This window comes from Osmerus mordax, chromosome 4 (assembly GCF_038355195.1).
Source record: "Osmerus mordax isolate fOsmMor3 chromosome 4, fOsmMor3.pri, whole genome shotgun sequence".
Lineage (NCBI taxonomy): Eukaryota > Metazoa > Chordata > Actinopteri > Osmeriformes > Osmeridae > Osmerus > Osmerus mordax.
Genome location: NC_090053.1, coordinates 20161039 through 20182367, shown reverse-complemented (window position 1 = coordinate 20182367; position 21329 = coordinate 20161039). Strand labels below are relative to the sequence as shown.

At 49.6% G+C, this 21329-nt stretch overlaps 2 protein-coding genes across 2 annotated transcripts in view; one reads left to right on the top strand and one right to left on the bottom strand.

The window, feature by feature from the left end:
• Nucleotides 1–10596, bottom strand: part of srpk2 (SRSF protein kinase 2) — a 43587-nt gene extending 32991 nt beyond the window's left edge. The window contains exons 1-2 of the mRNA XM_067233975.1: nt 10577–10596; nt 10272–10335 (exon numbers count right to left, since the gene is read on the bottom strand). Of these exons, the coding sequence (XP_067090076.1) occupies nt 10272–10335; nt 10577–10592 (80 nt within the window). The 5' untranslated portion in view covers nt 10593–10596. The remainder of the gene's footprint in view (nt 1–10271; nt 10336–10576) is intronic.
• A 763-nt stretch (nt 10597–11359) lies between these two features.
• Nucleotides 11360–21086, top strand: pus7 (pseudouridine synthase 7). Its single transcript, XM_067234441.1, has 17 exons — nt 11360–11419; nt 11962–12078; nt 12252–12587; nt 12783–12867; nt 12962–13078; nt 13348–13492; nt 14582–14693; nt 15231–15308; nt 16388–16516; nt 16817–16942; nt 17258–17319; nt 17436–17596; nt 18726–18852; nt 19126–19227; nt 19662–19791; nt 19876–19967; nt 20552–21086. The coding sequence occupies exons 3-17, from the start codon at nt 12262–12264 to the stop codon at nt 20686–20688; spliced, it is 1929 nt and encodes a 642-aa protein (XP_067090542.1). The 5' UTR covers nt 11360–11419; nt 11962–12078; nt 12252–12261; the 3' UTR covers nt 20689–21086.
• The last annotated feature ends 243 nt before the right edge of the window (nt 21087–21329 follow it).

Here is a 21329-nt window from a genome sequence, read left to right as displayed (position 1 = left end):
GAATGAAGACCATGTGGATTCCACGGCTGTATCAGAATGCATTGGTGCCTCTAGACTGTCAGACTGTCTAGCATTTGACAGTCTGTTAGACAGACATTGTCTAACAGTGGAGTAAATCTTTCCAATATGATGCAACTAAGAGATGTGTTTTATTGTCTACGACTTCTGTATGGTCTCTAAGCCGTCAGCACACAGTCATAACATGTTAAGATCCTAGACTGGTCTTCAGGTTACGGACAGCGGTCTGCCCAGCAGGATCTGTGCTCTCTGCCATCCTGAACAGGAGAGTGAGTCTGAGCGAACACTGAATCTGCTCTCTGCCATCCTGAACAGGAAAGTGAATCTGAGCGAACACTGAATCTGCTCTCTGCCATCCTGAACAGGAGAGTGAGTCTGAGCGAACACTGAATCTGCTCTCTGCCATCCTGAACAGGAGAGTGAGTCTGAGCGAACACTGAATCTGCTCTCTGCCATCCTGAACAGGAAAGTGAATCTGAGCGAACACTGAATCTGCTCTCTGCCATCCTGAACAGGAGAGTGAGTCTGAGCGAACACTGAATCTGCTCTCTGCCATCCTGAACAGGAGAGTGAGTCTGAGCGAACACTGAATCTGCTCTCTGCCATCCTGAACAGGAGAGTGAGTCTGAGCGAACACTGAATCTGCTCTCTGCCATCCTGAACAGGAAAGTGAATCTGAGCGAACACTGAATCTGCTCTCTGCCATCCTGAACAGGAGAGTGAGTCTGAGCGAACACTGAATCTGCTCTCTGCCATCCTGAACAGGAAAGTGAGTCTGAGCGAACACTGAATCTGCTCTCTGCCATCCTGAACAGGAGAGTGAGTCTGAGCGAACACTGAATCTGCTCTCTGCCATCCTGAACAGGAGAGTGAGTCTGAGCGAACACTGAATCTGCTCTCTGCCATCCTGAACAGGAGAGTGAGTCTGAGCGAACACTGAAGGCTGCACCGTCCTCTACCTCTGACTGCTAGGCTTGGAGACCTGCTGCTTAATCTTTAAATGCAATAAGAGAAAGACACCCAGACGGAGAGAGTTTACACACGCAACCTGACAAGCTACGCACACACACCCACCCACATGTGTGTGAGAGAGAGCCTGCTGACCCCAGGAGAGAGAGAGCATGCTGACCCCAGGGGAGAGAGAGCATGCTGACCCCAGGGGAGAGAGAGCATGCTGACCCCAGGGGAGAGAGAGCATGCTGACCCCAGGGGAGAGAGAGCATGCTGACCCCAGGGGAGAGAGAGCATGCTGACCCCAGGGGAGAGAGAGCATGCTGACCCCAGGGGAGAGAGAGCATGCTGACCCCAGGGGAGAGAGAGCATGCTGACCCCAGGGGAGAGAGAGCTTGCTGACCCCAGGGGAGAGAGAGCATGCTGACCCCAGGGGAGAGAGAGCATGCTGACCCCAGGAGAGAGAGAGCATGCTGACCCCAGGGGAGAGAGAGCCTGCTGACCCCAGGGGAGAGAGAGCATGCTGACCCCAGGAGAGAGAGAGCATGCTGACCCCAGGGGAGAGAGAGCCTGCTGACCCCAGGGGAGAGAGAGCATGCTGACCCCAGGAGAGAGAGAGCATGCTGACCCCAGGGGAGAGAGAGCATGCTGACCCCAGGGGAGAGAGAGCATGCTGACCCCAGGGGAGAGAGAGCATGCTGACCCCAGGGGAGAGAGAGCATGCTGACCCCAGGGGAGAGAGCATGCTGACCCCAGGGGAGAGAGAGCATGCTGACCCCAGGGGAGAGAGAGCATGCTGACCCCAGGAGAGAGAGAGCATGCTGACCCCAGGGGAGAGAGAGCGTGCTGACCCCAGGGGAGAGAGAGCATGCTGACCCCAGGGGAGAGAGAGCATGCTGACCCCAGGGATCAATAGAGCCGCTTACAGGACCTTTTTAGGATCCGACCACTTCAATGTTTAGAAGGGTGCTGACACACATGCTACAGCCCCTTGTTTTTGAGAGTGAGAGATAGAAAGAAGGGGAGAAAGAGAAACAGAGAGAGAGAGAGAGAGAGAGACACGAGGGGGATAACAAGGACGAAACAGTGATATTATGATGTACCATGTATGCCATGATATTATGTATGTCAAGTCACTTGAACGTCCTGTCCCTTTGTCTCCGGTGTCGCCCAGCAGGGGGCGAGACTGAGCTGTAACCCTTCACCCTCACATGCTCTGACAGGCTCACGGCCGCAGGATTACATGCCCTAATAATGCCCTCCCTCGCTTCCTCTGGGGCCTGGACATGGAGATGGGGCTGAGATGTAAGCGATATGTGGCATGATAATGGACACATTCAGCCAGACTGCCAGTGAGGAGTCCTGTCCTGGCATGATTTGGTTGTTGATTCCATATTCTAGCCATGCCAGCAGTGGGAGCAGGTTTATGTGATTACATGCAGTCAGTTGCAATGCTAGAAGGCTACCATGGTAGGTTTGAACTCATTTAATGACATAAGTTCAACTCATTTAGTTATAAACGCATCTATTATGAAGCCTACAGATTAGGCCGTAGTAATAATGCAAAGATGGAAGGAAGAATACAAAATAATTGTGACTAACTCAGTTGTCTTGCTCTTGGTCATGTCATGCCTCAAGCATGTATCTCTTCATTATTTATTAATTATATATTTAAAAAATCATATATAGATACAATTATTCATATTATAAATGATGTTATATGAATACAACTGTTTTGTTAAAGTGGACGTCTAACTTGCAGTCCCGCATGTCAAACTTGTAATGACTCATTCTGAAAGCTCCACCAGTGGAAACATAACATTCAGTCATAACCGCATCCAGCGGTCGCAGGAGTGAGCTGAATAAAACCTCACCAGGGACAAACATGGCAGCACGCACAGACAGAGAGAGAGAGAGAGAGAGAGAGAGCGAGAGAGAGAGAGAGAGCGAGAGAGAGAGAGAGAGAGAGACACAGAGAGAGAGAGAGAGAGAGAGAGAGAGAGAGAGCGAGACACAGAGAGAGAGAGAGAGAGAGAGAGAGAGAGAGAGAGAGAGAGAGAGAGAGAGAGAGAGAGAGAGAGAGAGCTGTATGTCAGCCAGCGTCTGACGAGGCACCACACAGAGCTGACACTCGCTTCTTCTGCCTGCCCTCCCCCTGACATCCCTCCCCGTCTCCCTCCCCTCCCCCCTCTCTACCCTACCCCCTCTCTATACCCTCCCCCTCTCTATACCCTCCCCCTCTCTATACCCTCCCCCCTCTCTATACCCTCCCCCTCTCTATACCCTCCCCCCTCTCTATACCCTCCCCCTCTCTATACCCTCCCCCCTCTCTATACCCTCCCCCTCTCTATACCCTCCCCCCTCTCTCTCCTCTCTCTCTCTCTCTCCCCCCCCCTCTCTCTCTCTCTCTCTCTCTCTCTCCTCTTTCTCCCCGACCCTGAACCTCTCCTCATCACTCTCTTCCCCGCAGCTGCTTAAGTGCTCACTCACAAAGTCTGCCTCCCCCCCTTCCTCCCCCATCCCTCCCCCCCTCCCTCCCTCCCCCCATCACATCCACCCAGGCAGCAGTATTGATGAAGCCGTATCGGCTGAGAACACAAATCTTCCAGGCAGAGAGCGCTGTCCAGCGCCTCGCCGGATCCCACACACACACACGTCCCTCGCTCAGCCTCCCACCTCGCATGTGGAGCAGCACACACGTCCCTCGCTCAGCCTCCCACCTCGCATGTGGTGCAGGACACACGTCCCTCGCTCAGCCTCCCACCTCGCATGTGGAGCAGGACACACGTCCCTCGCTCAGCCTCCCACCTCGCATGTGGAGCAGCACACACGTCCCTCGCTCAGCGTCCCACCTCGCATGTGGAGCAGCACACACGTCCCTCGCTCAGCCTCCCACCTCGCATGTGGAGCAGGACACACGTCCCTCGCTCAGCCTCCCACCTCGCATGTGGAGCAGGACACACGTCCCTCGCTCAGCGTCCCACCTCGCATGTGGAGCAGGACACACGTCCCTCGCTCAGCGTCCCACCTCGCATGTGGAGCAGCACACACGTCCCTCGCTCAGCCTCACCTCGCATGTGGAGCAGGACTCTAGGTTTGCCCCTCCTCCCTCGGGAGGGTATCCAGGGCGGTAACTACCTGCATGCTACTGGGCAGCCATAGTGTCGGGGCTCTTAAATAGTCTACTCTGGTAATCAATTCAGCTCATTAGCAGAGGTGATTAAAGCCGTCTAAGACCTTCTTGACCTTGTCTGCATAAATCATTCAACATTTAAACATCAACGCGTTTGCCTATAGGAGAAGAGGAAAACATGGTATGGAAAGTTTATGCGCCAGGACTTTCTGAAACACTAGTTTCCCACAGACAGCATGGTAGGACTTTCTGAAACACTAGTTTCCCACAGACAGCATGGTAGGACTTTCTGAAACACTAGTTTCCCACAGACAGCATGGTAGGACTTTCTGAAACACTAGTTTCCCACAGACAGCATGGTAGGACTTTCTGAAACACTAGTTTCCCACAGACAGCATGGTAGGACTTTCTGAAACACTAGTTTCCCACAGACAGCATGGTAGGACTTTTTCAGAATCAGAATGGTATTTATTCGCCATGAAAGTTTGCACAGACAAGGAATTTGCTTTGGCAGGAAGGTGCATACAATAAACATATACCTAAAATTTAAATATGTGGACTATCTATACTAAGGGTACATAAACTAGCAGTACTAAGTGGGATTAGAATAGAATTAAATATACAATAAAATAAAATATAAGTTGCCGTAAATTACAATATAAAAATAAAAAAATACAAATATTACAAAAAATACAAATGTACAAGATACCATTATTGTAATGCAGTGCAAAAAGCAGTGTGTTTTAAGCAAGAATTCATTAGAGTCAGTGTGGTCCCTTGGCCTTGTTGAAGAGGCCAACAGCGGAAGGGAAGAAACTGTTTTTGTGGCGTGAGGTATTGGTCCTGATGGACCGCAGCCTTCTGCCGGAGGGGAGTGACTGAAACAGTGACTTGGAGGGGAGTGACTGAAACAGTGACTTGAAACACTAGTTTCCCACAGACAGCATGGTAGGACTTTCTGAAACACTAGTTTCCCACAGACAGCATGGTAGGACTTTCTGAAACACTAGTTTCCCACAGACAGCTTGGTAGGACTTTCTGAAACACTAGTTTCCCACAGACAGCATGGTAGGACTTTCTGAAACACTAGTTTCCCACAGACAGCTTGGTAGGACTTTCTGAAACACTAGTTTCACACAGACAGCATGGTAGGACTTTCTGAAACACTAGTTTCCCACAGACAGCTTGGTAGGACTTTCTGAAACACTAGTTTCCCACAGACAGCTTGGTAGGACTTTCTGAAACACTAGTTTCCCACAGAAAGCATGGTAGGACTTTCTGAAACACTAGTTTCCCACAGACAGCTTGGTAGGACTTTCTGAAACACTAGTTTCCCACAGACAGCATGGTAGGACTTTCTGAAACACTAGTTTCCCACAGACAGCTTGGTAGGACTTTCTGAAACACTAGTTTCCCACAGAAAGCATGGTAGGACTTTCTGAAACACTAGTTTCCCACAGACAGCATGGTAGGACTTTCTAAAACACTAGTTTCCCACAGACAGCATGGTAGGACTTTCTGAAACACTAGTTTCCCACAGACAGCATGGTAGGACTTTCTGAAACACTAGTTTCCCACAGACAGCTTGGTAGGACTTTCTGAAACACTAGTTTCCCACAGACAGCATGGTAGGACTTTCTGAAACACTAGTTTCACACAGACAGCATGGTAGGACTTTCTGAAACACTAGTTTCACACAGACAGCATGGTAGGACTTTCTGAAACACTAGTTTCCCACAGACAGCATGGTAGGACTTTCTGAAACACTAGTTTCACACAGACAGCATGGTAGGACTTTCTGAAACACTAGTTTCACACAGACAGCATGGTAGGACTTTCTGAAACACTAGTTTCACACAGACAGCATGGTAGGACTTTCTGAAACACTAGTTTCCCACAGACAGCATGGTAGGACTTTCTGAAACACTAGTTTCACACAGACAGCATGGTAGGACTTTCTGAAACACTAGTTTCCCACAGACAGCATGGTAGGACTTTCTGAAACACTAGTTTCACACAGACAGCATGGTAGGACTTTCTGAAACACTAGTTTCCCACAGACAGCTTGGTAGGACTTTCTGAAACACTAGTTTCACACAGACAGCATGGTAGGACTTTCTGAAACACTAGTTTCCCACAGACAGCTTGGTAGGACTTTCTGAAACACTAGTTTCCCACAGACAGCTTGGTAGGACTTTCTGAAACACTAGTTTCCCACAGAAAGCATGGTAGGACTTTCTGAAACACTAGTTTCCCACAGACAGCATGGTAGGACTTTCTGAAACACTAGTTTCCCACAGACAGCATGGTAGGACTTTCTGAAACACTAGTTTCACACAGACAGCATGGTAGGACTTTCTGAAACACTAGTTTCACACAGACAGCATGGTAGGACTTTCTGAAACACTAGTTTCCCACAGACAGCTTGGTAGGACTTTCTGAAACACTAGTTTCACACAGACAGCATGGTAGGACTTTCTGAAACACTAGTTTCCCACAGACAGCTTGGTAGGACTTTCTGAAACACTAGTTTCCCACAGACAGCTTGGTAGGACTTTCTGAAACACTAGTTTCCCACAGAAAGCATGGTAGGACTTTCTGAAACACTAGTTTCCCACAGACAGCATGGTAGGACTTTCTGAAACACTAGTTTCCCACAGATAGCATGGTAGGACTTTCTGAAACACTAGTTTCCCACAGACAGCATGGTAGGACTTTCTGAAACACTAGTTTCCCACAGACAGCATGGTAGGACTTTCTGAAACACTAGTTTCCCACAGACAGCTTGGTTTACAACGTGCACCCTGGTCTCCGGGCTTCCATCAGAGACTATGGGCTGGCGAAACCAAAGGACCAAAATCAATGGCCTTTACTGACTAATGTGTTTTGACATCAGTCAGTCTGAATGAGGCAAAACTAGAATGTAGAGGGTCTTCCACTACACGCCTTGACAGTGCTAACAGACAGATAACACAGGGCTTGTTGCTGTATGGCACTCAAATACATTCAAAAAGGACTATTAAATATATGTATCCATCTATCACTGCAGCTGAAGCAACGTCAGCAGTTTTCAGATGACACCATACATCTGGGTTGTTCCATTGAGTTATAACACTTTTTATTGAAGCTGTAATACTTTGGTAATAAGCAATACAACTGACTTCTGAATTAAGACTTCAAAATGTGATATTTGGCAATGCTACATCAAGTTAATGTAAAGTCTTTTTTTTTACAGAACGCTTTAGCCTTGTTGTCTTGTGTCAAAGACAATTCCTTCTTTAAGCTAACATAGGCTTCTACCTTCACACTGTCTCTAAATTATGAATTCACCCCACGTTGAATAATGAAGGCTCCATGTTGAGCAGTAGTAGCACTAGCCAGATAGAGAGCAGGACTACCGTATGCACAACATGATCCAGCAACCGTGGAACACCAAACAAGATCCAGATGAGGTGTAATGCGTGATTCTCCACTATAAAAACACCTTGATTGTGTCCTTCCACTGCTGCAGGGACACTGCCCCCTGCAGGTGAACACGTGCTGTGTGGGCTTCATGTTCACATCAGAACCTTTTAAATCGAGGGATGCTTGGATAGGAAAAGTGAACTGGATGGGAATTCTGTCTTTCTACAGTGATGTGATCTCTGCTACTAGAGGTCCACACCTCCGCTCTCCAGAACACACACACACTCTCTGCTCAGCACTCCGATCAAACACAATAAAACTGCCGTGTCTAAGATGCTATCAAGAGCATCAAGAACAAGTTACACCTAGCAGAGAACACAGAGTGCCAAGGCTTCTGAACGCCTCGCATCTGTTTAAAGGGCCAGGCGAAGCAACCACCAGCGATTTTGTAGATGGAAATCCAGTGCACAGCCGTGTTGTAAGAAATCCATCAGACTGGAGCTGCGAGGAGCAGCATTTCCCAAATCAACTCACCCTGCACACACCTCTCACCCCACACGCAAGCCCTCCTCCACACCCTGCACATGCCTCTCACCCCACACGCAAGCCCTCCTCCACACCCTGCACACCCTCTCACCCAACACGCAAGCCCTCCTCCACACCCTCTCACCCCACACGCAAGCCCTCCTCCACACCCTGCACACGCCTCTCACCCCACACGCAAGCCCTCCTCCACACCCTGCACACCCTCTCACCCAACACGCAAGCCCTCCTCCACACCCTCTCACCCAACACGCAAGCCCTCCTCCACACCCTGCACACCCAAGCCCTCCTCCACACCCTGCACACCCAAGCCCTCCTCCACACCCTGCACACCCTCTCACCCAACACGCAAGCCCTCCTCCACACCCTGCACACCCTCTCACCCAACACGCAAGACCTCCTCCACACCCTGCACACCCTCTCACCCAACACGCAAGCCCTCCTCCACACCCTGCACACGCCTCTCACCCCACACGCAAGCCCTCCTCCACACCCTGCACACCCTCTCACCCAACACGCAAGCCCTCCTCCACACCATGCACAGGCTCTATAGAAAACACAACGTTCTATTATCAATGAAGGGAGTTTCTATCTTTCCCAGCTGTGTGTGTCGGCTCTACTCTCTGCTGTGGGGAGGGGAGGGTCATGGGGGGTGTGGAGGGATCAGTGGCTAGGCCAGGAGGATGAGATGAGGGAGGGGCATCCCCACAGGGACGGGAGGGGGGGATTTAGTGGGGGTGGATTTAAGGGTGTGTTATAGTCTGAATAACAAACACATGACTCGGGCCATGGCTAGCTCTTATTGAAGATTGTTTACCTTTTTCTTTGTATAGACAGGACATGGGTGCTTGGGTGTGTAGTGTGTGCGTGCATGTGTGTGTGTGCGTGCATGCGTGTGTGTGTGTGTGTGCGTAAGCACTTCCAGTCATGTCTGATGCTACCGTTCTCAAATCCTATTCCACTACTTCTGACCACAAGTGAATGAATCCTCTTCTTGTTGAAGTGTGTTTCTACAAAGACATACTTTTTTCTGTGCACAGCAGAAGAGTTGCACGAGTCCCTGAAAAAAAAGGTCATCCACACTTTTGAATGTGTCGAATATTGGTTAGTTCTTCAGATATGCGTCTCGAAAGGTTTTGCGGCTTAGACACAATAATACCGTCTTGTAAAACAAATAATTTAGGTTTGAGAAAGGTAAGAACATGTTAGCGAATTATTTGAGTACGGAGGGAGGGGTCCATGATGTGTGTTGAAACAACAAATATGAATGATTCTAGTACCTTCCACAGAGCTGTGTGTGTGTTTGTGTGTGTGTGTGTGTGTGGGGGGGGGGGGAAGAACCATCACCTAATTGATGCAAGCGACAACTGGTGACGTCGGTCCAATAGAATTGTGCCGTGAACAAGCCTCACTCTTTTCAGACCAATTCGCATGCACTTTACAGAGCCACTGCGCCGCGTGCAAGTGCACACCAACCGCTGCGCTTCATCTAAGAGTTGCCTAAACACACACCGGCTCGAGCACCGTGCAGTAGCAAACACTCGCTTTTATAACAACGTGCCTTGAACCGTACACTGTTATATCACCAGGAGAGCAGACAAACGGAGCAGACAAGCAATTCTACGATTCACGAATAGTCTACTGCCTTAAGCCGACAAATCGCGTGGCCTGTTTATCCGTCTCCAGTGCATGCCATAAAGCCATGGAATGAGGCCAAGGAAAGCTGTCACATCTGTGTCTGGTCTTATATGTAACTCCCGTCTCTCAGAGAAGGTTGCCGGTCAGTAAAAGTGCTTAAGGCGTTCAGCTAAAGGCACAGAGGTAGTGCAGGGTTTATTAGGGGATTATTCAAACAGGAACAAGCCACAACAGGCGCGAGAAATACCGATCCGTCGACACGACGCCGCGGAACGTTGCCAATGGCAACTTCCGACACCATACCGTTGGACCGCCCAGAATCGCTGGACGCGATCCGCAGAGGCCAATTCTAATCCCGGTTCCAGCACCTGCCCTCTCGCCCTCACAGTAAACTGTGTGACTTTTGCGATATAAAGGGTATAATCTGTCCCTCATGCCATGTCGCCACGGTGGGCTGATTCCATGCTCCACAAACGTGGCTTCTTGATGTTGGAAGGCAAGGAAACTGTCACGATCCGAGACCCCCAAAAAACACATGAACACAGTCCACGTCCACTGGACTCTGGACCGCCGCCCTGCTTACCTCCGGTGGGCAGTCTTGTCTTTCTTTCCCTTCGGCCTTCTCTTGCGGGCTTGGATGGCCATCACTGGGGGAGATTATATTCACGCGCAGGCATGACCGACGTCCGGGCACCGAGAGGGGCATAAACAGAGGCACAGAGAGAAAGAACACATCGGTTTTAAGCTGGCTGGTCCGGTCTCAGCATCGTTCAACAAAACAATCCGTAGACCCCACACACGCGATGGAGGGTTTATTTTACCTCTAACATGCAGAAGACAGTTGAAACTGGCGTGCGTGTTTAGGGAAAGGGAAACACAATAACGTACCTTTCCTGGAGCTCATGATGTTTTCCTCCTTCCCCAGCAGCACTGGCAGCTCGCGAGCTAGGCAGCAGCAGCAGCCGGGTTCTCTCGCTCTCCTCTCTCCACTTTTCGGAGAGCGCGCACTCCCTCTGTCGTCAGGAGGAGGAGGCGCGCTCGAGCACTGTGGTACCACGAGGCCGCGCACAACTGTCACGCATTGTGTTTTATTATTGGCTACACCTTGGTTAAACCTCAGGTGTTTGGCACCGGACAGGCAGGGTACGGGTGAGCGGGAAACTCGGCGGGGATATATAAATAACCGAGTTATCCATACCTCAGAGCTGCGAATGATGTCCATGCTGTGAAGATGCGTTGTTATTTTATAACACTGGTTATACCTTTAGCTCATAAGGACGCGAAAATAGCTAGCCGAAGTAATTTCATAGACATTATTTAAAGCCATGCAACGAGGCACTTGCCCCAGCCTGCCGCTGAATTGCAGGGGCCCGGGAGTTGGTTATAAACCCTCATCCCGAGGGGTTTATAACCTATATATGCATAATTTTTTCATAAATATTTATCTCTTTGGCCAAACAGAATCTGTTTACCATTTCAAGGCATACATTTATAAATTGGTATGTTTAGTCTTAGCTTATGTGATTGGCCACTGTATATTTGATGAGTTTATTCATAAATGTTCTGTAGAGAGAGGGTGAAGTTCGATGACTGACATTAAATTTATCGAATGGGTGTTTCCAAAGGGTGGGGATTCAGAGCATGACAACTTCCGCAATTCAGTGAGCACACGTGTTGAGGAAGACTGGCGTATTACACTGTACGCACTGTTTTACTGAACCTTGGCTGCAGGTAAACCAGTGAATGGCATTGAAACATCTTTGTTTGGTTGTATTGTCTGTTGGATAGTGCTAATGTATGCGCATTTAAGTTAGCCGTAGTCAGCTAACATGTTACCGCTAGCCTAGCTGTATTATGATTTCTGCAGGGCTGTGCTAAGCTACGCTTGTGTTGAGCGCGCTGTGTGTGCTAACGGTGGTAACTTGTTTAACTGAAGTTACCTCATTTTAGATAGGGGTCATTGGAATTACCTTTCGCACTGTGTGCAACTGTGTAGATATTATGTGTAAGCCAGAAAGCCAACATTTCCTGACAGTCTTAAATAAATATTAGCAAGAAATGGGCTGAAAATCTTTGCATTCATGGAACTTTCGGTGCTACGTTGTTGCAATAGTAAGCTCAGTAGTGTTGCTAACAATAGCTGGGAGAAAATGTATAGTTGCAGTTGTTGGCGGAGAACGCTTGGGATGTTGTTGAAGATATTAATAGGTTAACGTTATTACCTTTTTCTCTCGTGACAGTATTTACTTGAACTGCCTTATTTACTATCCTAGGTCCATTACGTCTCTCATCCGGTTTAAGTATCAGAGACGCAGCCTTTGGAGGATTAATCTGACAGCAGCCAGTTATCCCCAGCTCCATTTTTACCTCTTTCCCTTCTATCACAAGCTGTGAGTATTACAGTCACAAACATAACATTGCCAAACCTCAGGGGTAAAGCCATCCATGTGTACCCTCTTTCCATCTCTGTTGAGAAGGTAAACTATCTCAACATGCTCAGTATGGCGAGAGAAACACAAAAAAACATGTTACATGACTACAGGCTGCCTCATTCTGCCTCCAGCTTCACCCCCATGGAGGACTTGGAGCCCTTGCTGCCCCCTGCTCTAGCAGGAGAGAAGAGGACGTGCCCGGGGGGAGAGCCAGGCCACAGCACCAAGAGGCCCAAGGTGGATCCCGATGAGCAGAACGGAAGGCTCTCCCACAGTCCCGCCCAGGAGGAAGATGAAGATCCAGCGGCCGGGGTGAAGGAGGGGCTGGAGGAGGAGGAGGAGGAAGAGGGGGAGCCAGATGGGGAGACGTTTGCAGACATGATGAAGCATGGGCTGACCGAGATAGACGTGGGGATTCTGAAGTTTGTCAGTGACCACGAGGGGTTCTCCGGTATCTTGAAAGAACGGTGAGCACAGATTTATGTGTGTGTGTGTAGTTGCTCACCGGGTAAGTGCGTGTATCATGTAGGCTGAGGCCTTATCGCAATGGCCTGGGTTTGAATCTTGCTTCAGCCCTTTGCTGCATGTCTCTCTCTGTCTCTCCCTCTCTCTTATTATTATGCATTATGTGCATAATCTCCATATGTTTTATTGTGTCTCAGGTATTCTGACTTTGTGGTGCACGAGATCAACCGAGATGGGAAGAGGGTGCAACTGGATGACCTGTCCATTCCCCCCATGCCTGAGGTGAGCAATACCCATCCTCCCTGCCCCAAAGAAATACTTTCAACTGAATTCCATGAAGGCGGTTCATGTCATGTGGGGGTCTGTTGCACTGCAGGAGGTTCCAGAGGTCGAGGAACCGGAGCAGGAGACGGAGGTTCTCTCAGATGAACACAAGCAGCAGCTGGGGGAACTTCAACTCTTCAAGAACAAGGAAGGGAATGTGTCCATTGAGGTTAGTCACATGGGTTAGTCACATGGGTTAGTCACATGGGTTATGTATCTTCTGCACCGTCAAACACAGGTCATTCAGGACAATGGCGTTCGTATGACAAGGCACACAAACGGCTACGTCGAGGCATGAAAGTGTGTGTGTGTGGGGGGGGGGGGACGAAATACTAATTAAAAAGACGAGTAGCAAAAGAAGAGCACTAGTTGGTTAATCGACGCCGTTGACACATTTAAAAGATTTCTGTCTAACATGCAGCGTTTGGTTTCACACAGGTGGTAGATGATACGAAAGAGAAGCGAACCCTGGTCCACAAAGCCATCAAGACCCAGTACCCAGGCCTGGAGACCAAGACAGAGGAGAGGGAAGGAAAGAAGTTCATCGTGGCCTACCATGCAGCTGGGAAGAGAGCTCTGGCAGGTACCACATATTTTTGGTTGTGGTTTGATAATTGCCCTGAATTCATATTTCTACCACCCTGTTCGTTTTCTGAATGATGAAAACGATGTTTAGAGTCCCCCTGGGTGGGGCACCATTATAGCATCTTTACAAGAGGGGAGCTGTAATCATCTGCTGGAGCCTTAAATGTGCCCATGATCGTTTTTCTGGAATAATTCAGTCTGTGCTCCCCTAGACTCAAATGTCTTCTTCGGTGGTTGCAAAGACTTCTGGTGCATGCTATCCATCCTGGTCTCAACGTGTTCAGCTGCCTGTGGTGATGTTTGGGGTCGGAGGAAGGGGTGGTGTTGCAGCTACAGGGGTGCATGTGCCAGGCCAACCCATCTGCATGACACTGGCTTAAGATCCAGACCGGACTGAAACGACGGCCTCTGGGCTCGCGAAACGCCCCCAAATCTGGATCTCAACCTCTCAGTAAAGCAGCTTAATCACCAGTCCAAACACCCCAGCGTGTGCATGAGAAGGAGGGGGGGGGGGATCTCCTGGAGTAGCACTAAGGAAGACACAGTTCTTTGTGTCTTTTTGATGCACGCAAAGAGGCAAGAAACTCTCTTACTGACCCAGACGATGGCTGTCTTGCCTTGTGTGGTGCTCTCCTGCTGTACTGAGACAGTAAGACATGGCTCTCTGCTGCCATCTGCATGCTGACCTCCCCACCCATCTGTCTGAGGTACTTAGCATCCTTTAGTAACATTCTTCTATCCTCCTTTTGCTTATCTCTGGGTGGACAGAGGTCAAAACGGCTGCAGGTAAGCCTTTCTCGTCCGCTCTGCCGAGAGGGAGAGGCAAAGTTGGCCTTTGACTCGTCATCTCCAGAGATGACGTTGTTTTAGGTGTTAGCAAGCGCCTAGCCCACAAATTCAAGAGATCTTCCGTAGGTAAAAGAGAAGGAATGGAGTCAGGGTACATTTGAAATGGTTTTGGTGTCCTGTTTTCTTGCCTGTTAAACTGTGGTTAGTTAGGACGTGAGGTTTACTGTTGAAGATGATCGGTCACTCTGTGTGTCAGAACGGTTCTCTCACAGCCGTCTTTTCCATGTCCCTTCACAAGCTCCCAGAAAACACTCCTGGCCCAAAAACCGTGGCAACTTCTGCCACTTTGTCCTCTACAAGGAAAACAAGGACACCATGGAGGCGATCAACGTGCTCTCCAAGTTCCTCAGGTTTGAGTGCTTGCACTGCTTTTTACACCGAACCTTCATCTACAAGACCTCTACGGTCGTCGATTTAACACAACACCCCAAGTTGCATTTTGAGAAATTCTATTTTAAATGTACTCTTCAAGACAGAAGTGTCTTATGATTACTGTGTTTTAGATACTTACTGCATGTCTTCACCCCTTCCCTAGGCTCAGACCTAATGTCTTCATCCCTTCCCTAGGCTCAGACCTAATGTCTTCATCCCTTCCCTAGGCTCAGACCTAATGTCTTCATCCCTTCCCTAGGCTCAGACCTAATGTCTTCATCCCTTCCCTAGGCTCAGACCTAATGTCTTCATCCCTTCCCTAGGCTCAGACCTAATGTCTTCATCCCTTCCCTAGGCTCAGACCTAATGTCTTCATCCCTTCCCTAGGCTCAGACCTAATGTCTTCATCCCTTCCCTAGGCTCAGACCTAATGTCTTCATCCCTTCCCTAGGCTCAGACCTAATGTCTTCACCCCTTCCCTAGGCTCAGACCTAATGTCTTCACCCCTTCCTTAGGCTCAGACCTAATGTCTTCTCCTACATGGGAACCAAGGACAAGAGAGCCATCACTGTGCAGGAGATCGCCGTTTTCAAGTAAGTATCAAACGTCAGCGACGTCAACGTCAGCATTTGTTTGTTCGTTCCCATGTTGTGTTGGTGTACTCTTGCTATGTGGACATTCTTCTGGGGAGTTCTAACCAGGGCGCCTTTGTAGCCGAGTTGACCTGGTTACAGCCACTCCTCAGTTAAAACACCACAAGAGCCATCCGTGAGATAGCTTAGCCGGCATAGCTAGCTAAAGTTGTGTTTTTAGAGGCCGAGCTAGCTAAAGTTGTGTTTTTAGAGGCAGTGCTGGTTAAAGTTGTGTTTTTAGAGACGGTCGTGAGGTCAGAGGACTGGTGGTGTTCTCCTCTCCCTGTGGGCGGATGGCAAGGGAGGACATTTGTTTTCAAAGGGGGTGGATGGACAGCTTTGTTTAATAACTGAGGATATGAGGATGTAACCTTAAAATACGGTTGTCTTTGCTAAAAGTGGCGGGGGGAGCAGGTGTGTGTGTGTGTGTGTGTGTGTGTGTGTGTGTGTGTGTGTGTGTGTGTGTGTGTGTGTGTGTGTGTGTGTGTGTGTGTGTGTGTGTGTGTGTGTGTGTGTGTGTGTGTGTGTGTGTGTGTGTGTGTGTGTGTGTGTGTGTGTGTGTGTGTGTGTGTGTGTGTGTGTGTGTGTGTGTGTGTGTGTGTGTGTGTGTGTGTGTGTGTGTGTGTGTGTGTGTGTGTGTGTGTGTGTGTGTGTGTGTGTGTGTGTGTGTGTGTGTTACCTGTGTCTGATAGAGGCTCCGGGCAGCTGGTCAGGACGCTGTGCTGAGGCCGCTGTGGCGGTTCTGAGGTTCTCTCTCCTGTGCTGAGGCCGCTGTGGCGGTTCTGCTGTTCTCTCTCCTGTGCTGAGGCCGCTGTGACGGTTCTGCTGTTCTCTCTCCTGTGCTGAGGCCGCTGTGGCGGTTCTGCTGTTCTCTCTCCTGTGCTGAGGCCGCTGTGGCGGTTCTGAGGTTCTCTCTCCTGTGCTGAGGCCGCTGTGGCGGTTCTGAGGTTCTCTCTCCTGTGCTGAGGCCGCTGTGGCGGTTCTGCTGTTCTCTCTCCTGTGCTGAGGCCGCTGTGACGGTTCTGAGGTTCTTTCCTCAGGATAACGGCAGAGAGACTGTCTCACCTCAACAAGTGCCTCATGAACTTCAAGCTGGGAAACTTCCTCTACAAGAGCCACCCTCTGAAGCTGGGCGAACTGCAGGGGAATCACTTCACTGTCGTCATCAGGTTAGGCGGATTATTTATTTGCTTTTTTTCTTAATCTGAATACTCAGACCAGCTCTAAGGAATGTTTTTGGAGGTGAGAAAATCTGCGCTTGTATCCACAATAGACTTACCAAAACTATGACGTATGTATATTTAGTAACAACACTATACGCACCATTCATGGAAGTAAATGTATACACTTCACACCAGTGACGTGGAACATTGAACATTGAATCCCGTAATATTTCTCGTAAAACAAATGCAGTAAGCTGCTTTTGGAAATGCCCCGCTGTGATTGGTTGGCTCACCTGTCGTGTCCAGGAACGTGACAGGGACCGACGAGCAGATCCTCCAGGCCATGACGTCCCTCAGAGACACCGGCTTCCTCAACTACTACGGCATGCAGCGCTTCGGCACCACGGCCGTCCCCACCTACATGGTCGGCAGGTAGGACCACGACCGGGACCGCACACACCAACACGCCTCCATAACCCACCCTCGATATTGTTACATTTAGTCATTTAGCAGACGCTCTTATCCAGAGCGACTTACAGTAAGTACAGGGACATTCCCCCCAAGGCAAGTAGGGTGAAGTGCCTTACCCAAGGACACAACGTCATTTTTAACCCGGCCAGGAATCGAACCGGCAACCTTCTGATTAATAGCCTGATTCCCTAACCACTCAGCCACCTGACCCCCTTGTTAAAGATCAATGGCTCGATGAGGAGACTGACCAGGCTGTTGTGTTGTGTTTGGACCCAGGGCCATCCTGCAGAACAACTGGAGCGAGGTGGTGGACCTCATCCTCAAACCCCGATCTGGAGGTGAAGCATTACTGTCTTCCCGGTGTTGGCATGGTGACGCGGTCTTTGGGAGTGTGTTTGCCAGACAGTAATACTGTAATGCAGACCGTGGGGTTGTGTTTTGTTCCCCGGTGCAGCGGAGAAGAGCTTCCTGGTACGCTGTCGGCAAGAGTGGGCGGAGTCCCAGGACCCCGACGCCGCCCTGAGGAAGCTTCCGGTGAAACGCTGTGTGGAGGGGCAGCTGCTGCGAGGGCTCTCCATGCACGGCAAGAACAACATCATCACCGCCTTCGGACTGGTGAGCTCTCCCTCTCCCTGACTCACCATACACCCGGTACTGGTGAGCTCTCCCTCTCCCTGACTCACCACACACCCCGTACTGGTGAGCTCTCCCTCTCCCTGACTCACCACACACCCCGGACTGGTGAGCTCTCCCTCTCCCTGACTCACCACACACCCCGTACTGGTGAGCTCTCCCTCTCCCTGACTCACCACACACACACACACCCGACTCAGGCCTCCACTAGAACAACGATTCTCACCCCTGGTCCTCAGGGACCCCCTGTCCTGCATGTTCTAGATGTTTCCCTGCTCCTACACACCTGATTCAGATGAATGGGTCGTTATCTAGCTCAGCAGAAGCCTGATAACGGCCATTCATTTGAAGCAGGTGTGTTGGAGCAGGGAAACATGCAGGGCAGGGGGTCCCTAAGGACTACGGTTGAAGATGAAGAGGTCTGTCCTTAACCTCTGATCAGTTAACAATAATTAAACAAACCCTTGGTCCCAATAAATATGCCCATCTATGAATTATGTTGTTTGTATCATTGATAAACTGGCATTATGCTGTTTGCTTATGCCTGCATAGCCATAAGTTAGTTCTTTGTAAAATGAGACTAGGAAATGTCTTTGACAGTAGTGTAGGTCAGAGGTCACAGTGTTACCAAAGAGTGTATAATGCCATGCAACTTTGAACAAGGAAAACAGGAGGAACGTCAAGGCCATTTCTCAGAGCCCTGTCTAAAGACTAAACAAAAGCTATCTAGCATGCAGCATCCTCTTTCTGTGCTTGTAAAGGCTATGTTGATTATCACCCCCTGATGTTTCTTGTGAGAGTAAAAAAAACATATTGTGATACTATTTAACTGCCCCTCATTCCTGTATTCATTGGCCAGTCTTCTGAGATGCTCAGCTTGAGTGTATCAGACACCTGCACCTTATAGATCTATAATAAATACGTTGATTTTGTCTTGAACTTGTGCTTGGCGATTCTCTTCATTGACTTGGTACCCAATTGCTGTGAAAGTACCATCTAATATGTCTTCAAGACCACTGCTCTAGAACTCTGACTTGGTCCATGCTGTGAGCCTGCCTTGTTTCAGGCGAGGCTGGTAACATCCGGTCGCGTGTGTCTGGTCTCTCCTCAGATCCCCCGGAACAACCGCCTGATGTACATCCACAGCTACCAGAGCTACGTGTGGAACACCATGGTCAGCCGGCGCATAGAGGCCTTCGGTCTCAAGGCTGTGGAGGGGGACCTGGTTCTCAGGGGAGGTGTGTGTGTGTCTGATACTATGATAGATGATATCATACATTTACATTTAGTCATTTAGCAGACGCTCTTATCCAGAGCGACTTACAGTAAGTACAGGGACATTCTCCCCGAGGCAAGTATAGTGAAGTGCCTTGCCCAAGGACACAACGTCAGTTGGCATGACCGGGAATCGAACTGGCAACCTTCGGATTACTAGTCCGACTCCCTCACTGCTCAGCCACCTGACTCCTAGTATCAGATGATTAAAATGTGTCTCTGTGCTCTCCCTCCAGGCACTGCGTCTGCACTGTCTGCAGAGGAGGCAGAGCAGCACTCCATCCACGACATCGTGATGCCTCTGCCTGGGTTCGACGTCATCTACCCCACCCACCACGGTAAGCTGCTGCCTCCCCTAACCCTACACCACCCACGGTAAGCTGCTGCCTCCCCTAACCCTACACCACCCACGGTAAGCTGCTGCCTCCCCTAACCCTACACCACCACGGTAAGCTGCTGCCTCCCCTACCCCACCCACCACGGTAAGCTGCTGCCTCACCTAACCCTACCCCACCCACCACGGTAAGCTGCTGCCTCACCTAACCCTACCCCACCCACCACGGTAAGCTGCTGCCTCACCTAACCCTACCCCACCCACCACGGAAAGCTGCTGCCTCACCTAACCCTACCCCACCCACCACGGTAAGCTGCTGCCACACTTCCTGGATTCTACCACGCAGAGATTCCTAGCCTTGTCCAAAAAAAAACGTTTGTATATTCGTAAACGTGATCCTGTCCATACGTGTGTTGTGTGCTGTGTGTGTGCTGGTAGTGGGGAAGGGCTACAGGGAGATGCTGGCGGCCGATGAGCTGGACATAGACAACATGAGGCACAAAGTGAGGGACTACTCTCTGGCTGGAGCCTACCGCCGAGTCATCATCCGACCCAGCGACGTCCACTGGTGAGCCTGGCCGGAGCCCTGCTGCTGTCAGTACCGTCAGGGCTCCGCGTGGCTAAAGATCGCCTGTGCTTTTACTTCCTGAAGGGAGGTGATTCGCTACGACGACCCCCGGATCTCCCTGGTGCACACGGACGTCGAGAAGTTGGAGAAGAAACCTGCCCCGGTCTTCAACACAGGTGAGTTGATCACCTGTGGATCACGCTGGTCCCGGCGTGGTGTTCTCCTCATCTCCACCAGGTGTCAGTCTTTTCCCCTTCTCACAAGTCTGCCTTTCACTCTCTGGGCGTGTCTATTACTGAACACTTTACGAAGTGCACTGCAATACAGTGCATTGCAATACAGTGCACTTACATCTGTAGTGCACTCCGTCGCTGATTAGTGCTGTCTCAAATGGAACACTTACGTTAACCACTTTGCAGAAGTGACGGACTCAAATCTGCTCGCGAGTCATTTCGTCCGCCATTATTTTAGAAATGAAATGAAAAGCTGCCGAAAGGGCTCCTCCTCTTCCGCTACGTAGCCAAGATGGTGCCCGTTTAGGGCGAGTAGTGTCCATCGTTGTACACTGCATTGTTGGACCGTTTGCAGTGTGCCATCCGGGTACTTCCAATGCCCTGAATTCTGCTGGTTCTGTCAGTGTAAGCGCCCTAAGCACTGAAAGTCAGTGCTCGAAGTGCACAAGTGCTCGGTAGTAGACACACTGTCTCTCTCTGTCTGTGCAACCCCTGTCTCTCACACTCTTTTTCTTCCCTCCCTCCAGAGGGTAAGTACCGAGCCCTGAGGATGGACTTCTCCCTGCCTCCCTCCACCTACGCCACCATGGCCATCAGGGAGGTGTTGAAAATGGACACCAGCATCAAGAACCAGACCCAGCTCAACACAACCTGGTTCAACTGAGACGGGGCCAAGCACAGGGCTGTCGACGCCCAGCCACTGGGCCCTGCTACTGGGCTCTCCTCGCTAGGTGTGAGGGGTAGTGTTTGGGTTCCTCCCCAGCCCAAAAGGGTGTTCCTCTGAAGCATCAGAGCGATTTGTGGAATCACCAGGCACACTGCTTTCAAGAAAGGCAACAAATTGTTAAAACGTACATTAGGAAGATCGTCGTGTAACAAGAGCGCCTCTACTCTTTTGTTAGTTTCAGTTTTATCAGGAAGTTGTTTTATTGTGCGTTTTTAAAGCTTTCCTGTGAGTTTCCTTGTTTTGAATAGACAGGCTCTGGGAGGGTTTTTTGTATATTATTTGATGGTTTTCTAATCTATTGTGATTTTATTCTCTTGAATAAAATGTTGAACAAATGATAGTTTGTATGGACTTGACATTGAACCGATGTAAAGAAATGCATATCCTAAAATAGTATACTGGGTTGAGACTTAATAATGCAATTCATTGAAATGAGTTCTGCTTTGGGTTGCATTGAGGGGGAGAATTCCCTGTAAAACTGAACAATTAAGAACAAAATGATGCATGTATTTATCATTTACACAACTTAAAAAGCAAGACATATATGGAGCATATCATAATAACATTACACTTCATTC

Bases quoted from the DNA above. Each gene is read 5' to 3' on its own strand.
- pus7 (XM_067234441.1), top strand. From the start codon at position 12,262: ATGGAGGACTTGGAGCCCTTGCTGCCCCCTGCTCTAGCAGGAGAGAAG. The intron at 17,597-18,725 runs GTGAGCTCTCCC...GTCTCTCCTCAG, and splicing joins TCATCACCGCCTTCGGACTG to ATCCCCCGGAACAACCGCCT. The intron at 19,968-20,551 runs GTGAGTTGATCA...CCCTCCCTCCAG, and splicing joins TGCCCCGGTCTTCAACACAG to AGGGTAAGTACCGAGCCCTG.